General features: G+C 38.9%; 3 protein-coding genes across 4 annotated transcripts; 1 reads left to right on the top strand and 2 right to left on the bottom strand.

The window, feature by feature from the left end:
- Positions 1-1,084: 1,084 nt before the first annotated feature.
- LOC18993553 (cytochrome P450 86B1) lies at positions 1,085-2,686 on the bottom strand. 2 transcript variants are annotated; one of them, XM_024153173.1, is made up of 2 exons: positions 1,930-2,686; positions 1,085-1,848 (listed from the first exon to the last, which is right to left on the bottom strand). In XM_024153173.1, the coding sequence occupies exons 1-2, from the start codon at positions 2,684-2,686 to the stop codon at positions 1,085-1,087; spliced, it is 1,521 nt and encodes a 506-aa protein (XP_024008941.1). The 2 variants fall into 2 exon arrangements, with proteins under 2 accessions (XP_024008941.1, XP_006417150.1); XM_006417087.2 differs by having other exon boundaries at positions 1,085-2,686.
- A 937-nt stretch (positions 2,687-3,623) lies between these two features.
- LOC18993552 (protein SDA1 homolog) lies at positions 3,624-7,926 on the top strand. Its single transcript, XM_006417086.2, has 15 exons — positions 3,624-4,060; positions 4,184-4,351; positions 4,452-4,585; positions 4,677-4,815; positions 5,035-5,181; positions 5,275-5,346; positions 5,599-5,694; positions 5,770-5,829; positions 5,907-5,981; positions 6,079-6,132; positions 6,247-6,348; positions 6,431-7,036; positions 7,123-7,221; positions 7,321-7,428; positions 7,531-7,926. Exons 1-15 carry the CDS (start codon positions 3,656-3,658, stop codon positions 7,678-7,680), a joined length of 2,415 nt encoding a protein of 804 aa, XP_006417149.1. The 5' UTR covers positions 3,624-3,655; the 3' UTR covers positions 7,681-7,926.
- Positions 7,927-8,299: 373 nt separating this feature from the next.
- LOC18993551 (oxysterol-binding protein-related protein 1D) lies at positions 8,300-12,915 on the bottom strand. The gene is made up of 8 exons (XM_006417085.2): positions 12,045-12,915; positions 11,465-11,818; positions 11,159-11,243; positions 10,575-11,029; positions 9,847-10,002; positions 9,371-9,679; positions 8,938-9,282; positions 8,300-8,738 (listed from the first exon to the last, which is right to left on the bottom strand). Exons 1-8 carry the CDS (start codon positions 12,609-12,611, stop codon positions 8,562-8,564), a joined length of 2,448 nt encoding a protein of 815 aa, XP_006417148.1. The 5' UTR covers positions 12,612-12,915; the 3' UTR covers positions 8,300-8,561.
- Positions 12,916-13,926: the final 1,011 nt, after the last annotated feature.

Below are 13,926 nucleotides of genomic sequence, written 5' to 3'. Positions count from 1 at the left end.
ATTCGTAAACAGCGAAAGTTAAGAGGAGTAAAATTATAATTACCCCACCACCGCCGCCTCCCGGCCGTGGCATTGCCTCTCTATCCGGCGATTAAAGCTAGATGGTAAATGCGGCGCGTGAATTGGACGCGCGTCAATGGCCGGATATGCTAAAGGAAGCAGCCTATGGGTTGCAAATTGAAAGATCGTTTCTTTTGAGTCAAATTTACTGACTTTGCCTCCATATTTAGCCACCCATGAGTCTGTCGATGGTATGACTCTCTGATACAGTTTCTTCTTCGAATTTGGGCTTTTTCTTGAAACCGATTCTGATTCCTTAGATCAATAATCACCCCAATTGTTGACTCCATCGTAACCCGGTTTTTTGGTCCGTTCCTCTGTAAAGTGTAAACGCAAAGGCTGGTCTTTGATTCTTTGGGTTTTCTTAGTGTAGCTCCATGGTTTGGGAACTATTGCACGGACCAAGAGTAAGCATTGTGGTGTGTTTCCAAAAGCTTTCCATGTAAAAATGCTATCTTTCAGTTTTCATGGAAATTTTTGACTTTGTAGTTTGACCTGTTAGTCGTCCTGAAAGTATAGAAAATCTCTTCCTAACTTCGACTTATTACAGTATGTCAATTGATTTGGAATTAGTTTTATTCATAATCAATTTGATTTAGGCTGATCCGAGCTTGGAGTCGTTCTTTCATGGAGTGTTTGTCTCCTCTTGCAAAAAAAAAAAAAAATTGATGATGATCTTAGACCAATTCCACAAGCTCACTTGATATTAGGATCCATTGCTTGAAGAAAATGACATCAATCTTTGCTAATGTGTTAAATAAGGCTCTATACAGAACATGAACGATTGTTTCAAGTACGTTAATTTTCATCAAACACATTTGAATTTTTTGTTTTTCAGCCTTCAAGATGAGCTGCTCGAAAACAGGTACATTATCACTGAGGTAATGAGAGGTGAAGAGGTTACATTGCGTTTTTGATATTAGTTAAGAAACTCGAATTCGTCAACATGACTCTAGTAACTTCTCCATGATATGGTATGTGGAGTATTTACCTGATAAAATTCTAATCTGTGAACCTCGATTCTCTAATTTTGAACGTGTATCTTCTCTTCCAGTGACCTTGGCGAGATGGTGACCTTGAGACCGTGCTTCATGTACAAGGTTGTAGTAACTCTGGGGACAACGACATGATCTTGAGCAACCTTGATTGAGTACCTCAACAAGACTGAAGCAGCTACCGTCTTCATCTGCAGGTAAGCAAATGTTTTCCCTAAACACAGCCTTGGCCCAGCATTGAACACAACGTATTTGAATTGGTCATCGCTCACGAAATTCCCTGCTTGGATCCATCTCTCTGGTTTGAACGATTCACAGTCTTTTCCCCAAATGGATTCCATCCTTCCCATGGCGTATATCGCAAAGTAAACCCGTGAACCTTTACTTAGGAAAGTCCCATCGGGAAAAACATCGTCTTCAACTGCTTGTTTCATCTCCATTGGAATCGGAGGGTAAAGTCTCATAGTTTCTGAAAGTGCTGCTTGTAGATATACCATGTCGTTTAGTTCTTTGACTGTGAAGAGACTCTCGGTTTTGCTGGCTACAGAATCTCCTCGCTGTCTCAAGATCTCTCTGACCTCGCTGATGATTTTGTTTTCAACTTGTGGGTGTTTCTGTATCATCCAGAAGAACCATGTAAGTGCAACTGAACTTGTGTCTCGTCCAGCTAAGATGAAACTTGTGCAGAATTGTCTAAAGAATTTGATGATGGAAGGATCTTTTTCATCACTCTTCTTGTGACTTTCAATCTCAATAATTCTTGAGAGGACATCGGATCTGTTGCCTAACGTTTCTTCCTCCTTGAGCTTGCAGATACGATCCACAACCATCTTGTCCACAAACTCATGCACGACCTCAACTGCTTTCCTGAGACCTTTCTCATACCCAATGTCAAAGAACCTCATCGTTTTCCATATAAATGGAGGGATCATGAATCTAAACAGCGTAGACTCCGTTGCTTCTTCAAAAGCTTGAGCAAATGGAACAAGAGGAAGATCAGAATCCAGAGTTCCCGGGTCATCACCTAGACCCGCGATGCAGATGTTGTCAAATGTCAAGCGCAAGAGCACATCTTGTAGGTCGAAAGCCTCTTGTGACCTCGCGAAACCTTCTATCACTTTCAACAACTTCTTCTTTACCAAATCCTGTGTCGTCTGAAAGGAATGCTCCACGAACCGGGTTGAATGCATTTCGGTTATGATGATGCGTCTTTGCTCCTTCCAAGATTCATGATCAGCATTAAAGATACCATCTTCGAGCAGATCACTGAACCGGTCATTGAAGAAGGGACCTTTGGGGAAGTTCTTGAAGTTAGTCTTGAGCATGTACTCGACATTAGCAGGAACACAAGTCACAGCTCCATAAGAACCACCAAGCCAGATTCCTCGGTAAAGAAATGTACCTCGACATTTTTTCAAACACCTTGTGACCCAACCATAGACATCATTCCGGTTAAAGAAGAACTCTGGAGTAACTCCGAACACGGGCCATACCGTTGGCCCTGGCTTCTTCGTTACCTTCTCACGCAAGCAACAGAAAACAAACAGTCCCAGCAAGGCGAGAGAAACATCGGAGAGACAAAGATGGTTGTAAACTCTCTCTGTTAAAGACATGGAAGTGGTTTCAGACATTGCAAGCTCTGCTAGTGAAACCTTTCTTTGTTTGTAAATCAGATTAAGTAAACAGAAGATTCAACGAGTATTTGAGGAAACTTGTTTTCATGCGTTTTATATTTTGGCTTAAGAACACCACTTTTGTTGCTGTCTTCTTGGAGACAGTTAGTACGGATGAAATGGTCTATTTCAAGAAGGTGAAGTTTCTTGTGGGACACGAAATGTAAAGGTTCGTGCTGATAATGCAAATTGTGTGTTGGCAAAATGCGCAACAAACGCAAAGAATGCTTCTAAAAATGCAAAATTTGCGCTCATGTCTTTGGCGACAAACCTTATAAACTGTCTAGAATTAAAAATACACTTGGATCAATTTTTCTTTTTGGCGATAAACATTATAAACTTGCGCTCATGCATGTTTTTTTTGTTCAAATTAAAAACAGAGAAAGGGTAACATACACGACTTAACTTATTTAAAAAAAAATATATACAAGACTTAACTGTACAAAGTTTTCCTAAATATCCCCTATTAGTTAGAGTTGAATGAAAATGTTATAAAATTATTTCTGGATAGTTAAACTTACAATCACTCATTGATATAAGGTGTGAAGGAAGAGACAATGCTGTATTTCTTATCATTTTGTTGTACTCTCTTTACATCAAATTATGTAATAAAAATATTCAAAGTCTTATATTCAAATCAGCTGATGATCTCAATTTCTCAAACCAGAGAAATAGACAATGGTGAAACACTGAAACAGAGGATTCAGAAATTGACAGTGGGTTTCAAATTCATCTCGAGTCAAAAAGCCCATAGATTCAAAGTCTTAACCGGAACCAGAAAACCAAAGACTAATAGACTATCAAATCCTAAACCGACCTGGTATGAAGAACTAAACCTAAAGGATGATAAAAGGAAGTATATAAAATAAAAGTCTCACTTTTATTTTCCGTTCCAGGGTTTCTTTCTCTCTCCCTAAACCTCCGATTATGGCCGGATCTCTAGGTCATACGCCGGATTCCCTGAAGGCGTCTGGCCGGAGCTCCGAGAAGCTCAGCCTTCCTACCCTTCAAGGTAAAATCAAACGTGACCCAGAAGGTTACGAAACGGAGCTCCAATTGATTTACAAACAGTTCAAAGCCTCCGTCGATCTCTTTCAGCAACAGGCGGCTCTCAGTTTCTCCTCCGTCGGAGGCATCGGCTCCGACCCTTCCGTTGCCAAGGATCTCGGCGACCGAGCCATGTTTCTGGCTCACGTTACTCCGTTTTACCCGAAGCAGCTCGCCGCATTTCCAGCTCAATTGACTGATTTACTCCGTACCTCGTGCCTGGCGATGCCGTCGGGGCTTCGGAACCATGTTGCGCAAGCCCTGATTCTTCTGATGAATCGAAAGGTTTGTGTTTTAATGTGATTGATTGGAATCTGAGCTGCTCGTATTCTGATTCATAGTTGATTTTCAATCCATTTTGTGTGTGTCTGTTCTGAGATTGATTTGGCTGTTTTATTCTTTTGTTAGAGTCTTTTCATCGAGGATTTGCTGGCTCTGTTTCTGGATATTCAGACTCTTGGTGATAGAAACTTGCGAAAGCTTGCTTTCTCGCACATTGTTCAAACCATTCGTAAGATGAGTGTCACTGATCCGAGGCACAAATCACTTCAGAAGATTGTGATCGCTATGTTGGAGGTAATTCTTTTTCTTTTCCCTTTCCATGGGATTGTGTAACTGAGTTTATGATGCGATTATAGTTTATTGTATAATTTTGCTTTGTTTCTTTTGTTTGTAGCAAGAAGATGAAACCAAGGCTAAGAGAGCACTTGTTACCCTTTGTGAGCTTCACAAGAGAAAAGTCTGGCTTGGTGATCAACATGACAGAGTAGCAATTGCGATTTGTGAAGCGTGCTTTCATACTTCACCTAGGTACGTATATCTTTTTTTTTTTCTAACTGTGGAATATTTTGATAAGATTTGGTCGGTCAAATTACTAACTTTTCTTTTTTAACATGTTCAGGATCATGATATCTTCCCTTCGGTTTCTTCTTGATTACGAGAACATTGACGAAGATGATGATAGTGATGCTTCAAGCAGCGACGACGAGGATTCAAAGCAAGCATCTCAGGTTGTGATTAACAGAGAGGCTGTTTACAAGGTAAATAACATTATGCATGAATTTTAGTAAAGAGTTTGAAGAAGACGCTTACTTGTTGTTGATGGAAGTTTCCACCTTTACAGTTGTCGATATCATTTTTATCATTACGAATAAGTATGAAACTAGGTCATATTTACATGATATTATGGAGCATTAATATCTGGGGAAACTTTTTTTGGTTAGTTTATATGTCAAAGAATTTCCCTTTCCGATGTATAGGCGACCAACAAAGGTACATCTTCTAGCAAGAAGAAAAAGCAAGCTAAACTGCAACGTGCGATGCGAAGTATTAAAAAAAAGCAGCGTGCATCGTCTGAGAACACCACTTCAACTTATTCACCTCTTAATCATCTAAATGATGCGCAGGTTCATTTCCTAAATGATGCAGAGAAATTAATTACGATAGTATGGAGTATGGAGTATCGAGTGGCTATAATTGAATGTTTACTTCTTTTACAGAAATTTGCAGAGAGATTGCTTTCCCGTCTTCAAACTGGCAAGAGCATTGGGAAAACTAATGAACGCGTTGAGGTAATTATTCTCCCTGTTTTCATCTATGAAATTCGACTGAGTCACTTCATACCCGCCTCCTTTAGCCAAGTGTTTAGCCAGAATTTACAATTTTCCGCTGATACTAAATTCTACTATTTTCCCCCTAAATTCTTATATTTTAACTCGCTTCATCCATACTAGAAAATAGGAAACATATGAGCTAACTAAATTTTTATTTGGTTTCCCGGTCTCATTTGATTTTTTCCCCTATGTATTCAAAAAATTTTGCAGACCAGGTTGATGATGATGAAAGTTATTGCACGAACAATTGGTCTTCACAAGTTGCATTTATTAAGCTTTTATTCTTATCTTCAAAACTATGCTAAGGTAAGATTTGCTAACTGCCCTTTTAAATTTTCTTTTGCTAATTGAAATTTGATTGAAATATGTTCTTAAATGCAGCCACATGAAAAGGACATTACACAAATACTTGCAGCAGCAGTTCAGGCTTGCCATGATGGGGTATAGAAACATCTCAACTTTAAAGCATTACTGCTTTTCTCATTCTTCAATCCTTTAAATAATTTTGCCCCGGGCAGGTACCTTCTGATGCCGTGGAGCCACTCTTCAAGCAAATAGTGAACCAGTTTGTACACGACCGTTCACGTCCTGAGGTGTGATTTCAAGCTTTCTCATATCAAGGGACTTGACTAGAAAGCATTCTCATTTATAAATTCCTTTATAATTCATTGTTTTCATTTGTGTAACCAGGCTATTGCTGTCGGACTTAATGTGATAAGAGAAATGTGCCTGAGGATTCACGAGGTAACTAGTTCTTAACTCTGGTTTAATATTCTCATATAAATGTAGTTATACATCACTAATCCTTTTTTTTCCTGAATTCTTTTTTTGCTTCTTTTTTTGTCTCCTATACTTCAGTTGATGACAGAAGAATTGCTGCAAGATCTTGCTCTGTATAAAAAGAACCATGAAAAAGCCATCTCAGCAGCAGCTCGTTCCCTCATAGCATTGTTCAGAGAGGTAGCGATAGCATTTTGTTGGTTAGTTCAAACAAAATAATCGATGTGTGTGGTTAACCAAGAATTGCATTTTGTAATTTCAGATCAACCCTTCGCTTCTAGTGAAAAAGGACCGTGGCCGTCCTGGAGGTCCCGTTGCCAAACCTAAACAATATGGAGAAGTTAATGTCTTCAGCAATGTTCCCAATGTTGAGTTATTGCAAGAAAGTGATCATGAGAGCGATTCTGATGATGATCAAGACGATGATAACGTGGAGTTGCCTGGCAGTAATGATATCGAACAAGAGCTGATACCTGATGAATGTGGAACCGATGACGAGGCTGAAGAAGATTCTAATGATGGTGATGATAGTGAAGATGATAGTGATATTGATACTACGATCGGTGGTGATGAAGAGGAAGAGGAGAATGACAGTGGTGAAGCCGAGACTGATTCGGAAAACGAGGAGGTCGAAAGCGAAGAAGATGATGGAGAAGCTTCTGATTCTTCTGTAGAGGATAGTGGAAACAAAGAGAAAGCAAAGGGGAAGAAAAGGAAGATCGTAGATTTTGATGCGAGTCTCCTCTCTGCTGATACAAGCCTACGAGCTCTAAAGAGATTCGCAGAAGCAAAGAGCGAACAGCCATCATTAGCTGAAAGTGATGGCATACTTTCGAATGAGGACTTCCGAAAAATCAAAGAACTTCAGGTATATATATGCATATATGCGCGAGAGAGAAGCTCTTTTCCTCTGTTCTTGAGTCCAACGTTGTAAATGTCTCGTGTCGCATACAGGCAAAGAAGGATGCGAAAATTGCATTGGCTCGAAAAGGATTCAAGGTTCCGGATTCTGATCAGCTAAGTAAGAAGCGGGTCAATCCAGCCAAACTTGAAGTAAGCTGTTAATATAAGAAGCTCCGTTTTAGTCACAAAATGTTTGGCATAGTCGAGTGAGATTCGATGTTAACTGAATTTTTTGTACTCTTTCCACAGGCTCACATAAGGCATAAACTAACAAAAGAACAAAGACTGGAATTAGTTAAAGCCGGTAGAGAGGACCGAGGGAAATACCAATCCAAGACTGCCATCAAGCAGAAGAAGGTACTCGTCTTTATTGTTGTTGTTCTTACAAGAAATGGTTATTTTACAAGCACAGAATGTTTGTTTTAATGATCTAATAATTATTGTGAAATGAAAACGTAGAGTGGAGGATCGAGCAATAGACAGAAGGAGCACAAGAAGAATATGCCTCTGGCTGCGATAAGATCAAAGGCTGGGAAATCAAAGCGAGCCAAGAAAATGAAGAATAGCCTCAGCGGAAGCCAGTTCAGAGGAAGGAAAGCTTGGAAGTGAAAATGAGCAAAACTCATCCTTCTTGTTTGTCTCAAAACGGAACACAGTTTTGTTTTTCCTCCATTTTTGCATAATTATTGTTATGTTCAATGTCTGCACTCGGCAGTTTTGATCTTGTGGAGAGAGAGAGGTCTCGGCATCAGACATTGTTGTTCTCCTTGTTAAACAAATTTTATTTACATTGGCAGTATCAAAAAATTTCTTTGTAGTTTAGTTTTTTTTAATGAAAACCCTGTCTTATTACGCTGCTGGAAACTCAATATTTCGTTTTTTTTTTTTTTTGGTTACGTTGGGTTATAACATTAAACTTAAACCCAAGTTTATAACTAGACCGTTGGTGTTGTAGTGCGACTGTTTTTCCTAATTTAATATTAAGTGAATTAATATGAACTGAGACTATTATCTTAAATTTTGCCATGCAGAACTTATATGAAAGTAAAGCTTTTGTTCTCAAATTTATATATTCTTACACTGACTTAACATTATCGTAAGTTTTACATTTTAATTAGCTAGGCCTCCGTCAACGATGTTAATAACAATGTTAATCATGTTTTACACTTTAAATTTTACATTGTTTTACATTTCTCAAAACAATTAGTATAGGCCTCAGTCAACAATGTTAATAACAAAATCATATGCTTAAAAGACTTTCCACACATGGAAACCAGAATCCTAATCGGATGATTCATCATCTCCAATCAGTCTGTTTGACATCTACATATTACACACACACGCCAACAAAGGTTCTGGCCAAATTTTCACAGAAACACAATGGAGGAATGGTGAAGATCTTTTTTTTTTCTTTTTTGATCATAATGTGAAAGATCTTTCTATATATTAATATAAGGACAAAAAAAAGCCAGAAAAAAAACCTGAGATGATTAAAGAAAGGTAGATGAAGATGAAACCGTGTTAGTACGCTTCTTGAAAATGTCAGTGATTGAATCCCAATCTTTCTTCTCTCTTGCTTCCCAGTAACCTCCTACATACCGATAATTCCCTTCTTCATCCTTTTCAAACCATCTCGGTTTCCATCCTTTCTCCTGCAGCCTCCTTGCCTGCAACTCACACAAAATAAAAACGCTACATTCAGTCCTCTGCTTACCCATATGGTCATCAACTAGATTTCGAGGTGATTATGATGTGACCTGGTCATCAACTAGACTAACAACATAGCCTTATCAATCAAGATTAACATATTGTCCTACTAGATTTCGATGTTTATATGATGTGATCTAGACACACAGATTTTATGACCTGTCTCTGCAACTGTTCAAGTCTCAGTTTCTCGGCATTTGCTGATTCATATTCACCGTTTTCTAAGTGTCTTTGGTCTGGTCTCAATCTTGAATCTGTCGGAGGCAATTTGTCCATCATCCCAGGAGTTATCTCATTAAGAGAGATTGCAAATGGGGAGAGATTGTATCTTGTTTTTGTAGGAGATTTGTCTCTTTCCCACAGTAAAACAGCTTCTGTCATTGGATCATATCCCTTTGGCTTCGTTGTCGGATCTCCCAATACATAGTACATCGCTTCATCCCATTTGCCTATCAATATTGCTACTTTCTCCCCGGTTCTGTTGTCTTGCACAAAACCGTGAACCTGCAGATCATTTACAAATTCCATTGATTTGATATGATATTTTCTCTGTTATTCTTGATACTGTATAAATTAAAACTTATTCTACTACCTGACGAGGGTTTCGATCTATGACTGACTGCTCCTTGAACTTCAGCCTGCAGGAATAATTCCCTCCGCCTTTGATGCGCATGGTTCCATAATGATCGCAGTAAAGTTTGCCGAGGATGATGTTGTATATGGAAGTGGTAACCTTGCTCCATTGATACGTCTCACCATCATCAAATTTTAATGTCAAGACACCCACTGGGTCAAGCTGGATTGACCTTCCCCAAAATTTCCCTTTGATATTTGAGTCTCCCCAGAAATTCCAACCTTGTCCTTCACAATGGCAAGCAACAATCATCGGATGATGACTCACCTGAACAAGAGAATTATGTGGGCAGAAAGGTGAGGGGTTGCTAATAATATATGTCCGATATATTTAGAAAGATAATCATAGGTAACAACATATTTTACATTCCCTGCATGATTTGTCAATACAACTCCTGCAGTTAGAAAAAGAGATTGTTGTGATAGTTGACTTGCCTTCTCAGAAAAGAAACGAAGTCCTTTATCTGGATAGTCAGCTTCATAGGTCTCACCAAGTAGAGGGTTAAAAGGCTTGCATTGCCTGCCTTCCGTGGACGCATAGCCAGATACAGCGAAAGCTGCAATGTTTAGAAGCCTCATCAACTCATTGCCCTGAAATGAGAAAGACTATAATGTTAAAACAATTTTTTCTCAGATTTGGGATTGAAACTCGCAAGATGATAACTCTCTAGCTTTTGATGACGACTATTTAGAGTTGCAATGAACTTGTGGACAACAATATTAGATGCTGGAAGCAATAAGAAAAGCAAGCACAGAAATAGATATTGAACTAACAGCAAATCTAGTTTCCACCATTCTTCTTTTCAGACCCAAACCAGAACGTAATAGCATCAAAATAAGTTCCACTAGTCCCAAAAGATGCAGAGGCCGTAATTGTGTATTTAGGCTAGACAAAAGAATAATTCAGTTAATTAGGACAGTTTCTTGTTAGTATTGAGTTACGGAGAGTTGAACTTACAATTCGATAAGTCAGGGCAAGTTATTAGGTAGGGGACAAGTATCAGATGATGCGTCCAAAATATAATGTTACGGACATTTCGGAATAGGCCAGGAAAAGAAATGTTTGGACATACAAAACATATCACAACAAACCGCCTAGTTGAAGAATAGACCACTCTTTCCTGATTTGTGCTAAAAATAAAACATGAGCTGATGGACCTAACCTGTTTTCCCCACTCGAGTGCTCTGTCTATCAAGTATGAGTACTCCAAATCCTCAAAGCACTTCTGCAGAGAAGAGAGTGGCTCATTAAAATATACGGGGAGACAAACTCCAGACAAGTCTTTGCCAATGTTTTCTTTGATGATTGACCACAATCCAACCGGCTTTTCCTTCTCCTTTGGCTCCGGTAAATTATCCCTTCTTCTAACATATGGATACTGCGGAATCCTAACGGGAACTTGCAAGCGGTCAGAAAAGAAGGGGTCTTTATCATAAATAGATCCTTCAGCTTCTCGGCTACGATAAGAAGCACTTCTCAGTGCCTCAGCTGATAGGATATCATTTGTATCAAAAAAAGCTACATCATCTTCATCAGATTCAACATCTGCTCCATCTTGACTATCATTATCTGCCTCAGAATCGCTTGGAGATACCTCTGACATGACTGAATAGAAATCTGTTGGAGAACCAATGATGTTAGAAACGTAAAAACTGTCTCAACAGAGTCAAGTAAAACCTTTGATCGTACAATTCCATATATACTTTAAACTTTTTGAGAGAATATACACGTCGAGAATCCACTAACCACTAAATCGTCTTCCCTGTCCACAGCAAGAGTCATGCTCCTTTGTTTCATCAACAACAGTGGTTTCCAGCTCAATCTTCTCAGTCTGCAAGATGATTTTAAACACATCAATTATTATTCTACTATGAAGTGATGCGGACGACAAACAAGAGGCCGGTGGTGCAATATGTTCACAATATGAAATTGTAGTGATATGGTTTAACTAAACCAGAGCCTATGGTCAAATTAAGCAAGCAAAGAATTGGAAAATTTCAAGATAAATAGGTCCATATCAAAATGTGTGCATAGGGAAGAGCTAAAACATACCTCTAACTGTCTCAGTGTATCTAGTAGTATAATGTGTTTTTGTATAAGAACTTGCAACCGGTTCTGCAGCATAGAAACTTCCGAAAGCATAATGGTTTCACAATCTTTAACTACTGCCTCATCAATGCCTTCCTGCAGTAACCGTTCACGCAACTTCTCAGTCGAAACAACCGTATCTTCTGAGGGTAGGATGTCACCGCTGGGCACTCTAGGAAAAAGATCCTTGGCCACTTGCAAAGCTTCTACCCAGGTTGCTCTAGTCTCTCTCGAAACACAACGTAAATGAAGAGTTTTTGTACCCGTAAATATAGCAAGCCTTTTGTCATCAGACTTGCTTGCACGAATTGAAGAAACCTACAACAAAGCATTACAACCTCAGCTGACAGTTCAAGGGAAAGGAAAGTAAAATCCGGAAACGTGTAAACCCTAGTCCCTAGATGATTTTCATGCAACACCAAAGCACAAATCAAACAGTATGCAAATGCCAATCATTGTGACACAAAAAAAAAACATTTCAAAGAAAGATGGTCTTCCCTTCTTCCAAAACCAAAGAAAAAGCAAATGGTATGGTTAGAATTACCTTCAAATGTACTTCTCCGAATGGTTTACAAGGCCTTGAAGCTGCTGCAGAAGCACCAAGCCGGTTGCTGCTGCCGCAGCTAGCTTTCCTAATGTACCTCACAGACTCCTCTCCAATCACCCTAACGCCCTTCTCTCTGGACGGATTCATCACGATCTTATCAGGTCCATGGATCTTATAATACGACAAAACACCGTCCTCAAGCTCGAACCACCTGGCTCTCCACCCTTTCCCGTAGTTGACCCACTTATACATGATCCCGGCGACCCCACCTCCGGCACCGACGCCATTTCCAAAGAAGAAACCTCCCTTGGAAGAAGAATCCTTCGCCTCGAGATTCACGTCGTCGGGAGCTACGACTTCGGAAGAGAGCCTCTCGAGCTGATCTTGGCTGATCCATGAGGCCTGAGTTGAGAACGATGGCTTAGAGGCGTGGTTGCTACCAGGTTTCGCGACTGAAATAGCTTCGAACCCTATCTGAGACTGTTTATTCGCCGCCGATTTCGCCACCACGGGGTTAGTCCGGTCGTCGATTGAAACCGGAGCAATGCAGCAAAGAGGATTCATATCTCACAATCTAATCAATAAACGACATTGATCCAAAAAACCACCCCCTACGAATCGAACATTGAGCTCCAGATCCTAAATAAGCCAAACCGGAGAAGTTAAAACAGCGATTACAGAACGTAAACGATGGAGCTCCAGTTGAGGAATCGAGATCCGGCTGCGGATGGGAGAATCTTGAGCCGGAGATTACAGAGAAGGTTTCAACGAGGAAGATGAAGAAAAAGCAGAGAGAAAGGAAGGTGAAGAGAGATAATGGAGATGTCAGAGAGGGCTCACAGATCCAATTAAGGCAATGGTCAGTAAAAATTTGTGTTTGTGCAGTGTGCAGAGTGCAGAAGAGAGAGAGAGAGAGAGAGAGGGAGCAATTCAGAATCGTTTAAATTCATGAAAATAATAAATTTAAATTTAAAAAAGAGAGTAAAATATGGTAATTATTAAATTACTATTAATGCTCTGAGTCAACATAATTATGTTTTCTATGGACCAATCCTACTAGAGGATAGGTAGTTATTATATTTACACAGAAAATAGATATATCCTATATATATCAAATTTGTCGGAAACAAAAATTACCACTGTATTTTTTTCTTAGAATATTATTGGTCTCACTAACCAAAATATTCGGTATTTTATAAATAGAGACAGCCATAAGCCATTTCATCATTTATACTTATAGACTGATATTCGGTACGAATAATCAATGACAATGATGTACTATATATATTTTATAATGAATATAGAGAACTTTTAATGAATAATAAGTCCAATGAAAGGACTGTATGGATCATATTACTTTATTAAGGTTATTTGTAGACCGTTAAATCAATTAGTAGTATTGGTTTATTAGGGACTGTGGCAAGATTTCTGATTTTCTGCAGACATTAATTGATGTAGAAAAGGTTGTTATGGATTAAAAAACAAAAAATCACACATACCATAACTAATGAGTTATTCTTCTTTTCTGATAATGAGTTTTAATAGTAACCAGAAGTCGTAAAACTATGTAAATAGTTTTTACTGACCATATAAAAACATTTTTGGACTTTTGAATTGTTTGGTTTTATCGACTAAATTAGAGCTTATAATCTTTTGTCGACAAATTAGTTGTACCATCTTGAAAAGTTGTAAAAATCCAATTCGAATTACTAGCCCCATCTTCGTCCTTCCAAGATCCCATTTGTCCCGCATGTAAAAATCAGGAAGTCGATGGTCGCACTCTCTAGCAAATCATGTTTTTAAAAAAAGGGATTAATATGAACTCTTGGAAAGACAAAATGGACTGCAGAAAATGATTGTGGATCATGTAATGATTGAT

The sequence above is a fragment of the Eutrema salsugineum genome, unplaced genomic scaffold (genome assembly GCF_000478725.1).
Source record: "Eutrema salsugineum unplaced genomic scaffold, Eutsalg1_0 scaffold_5, whole genome shotgun sequence".
NCBI classification, from domain to species: domain Eukaryota; kingdom Viridiplantae; phylum Streptophyta; class Magnoliopsida; order Brassicales; family Brassicaceae; genus Eutrema; species Eutrema salsugineum.
This window is presented reverse-complemented; position numbering and strand designations above follow the sequence as displayed.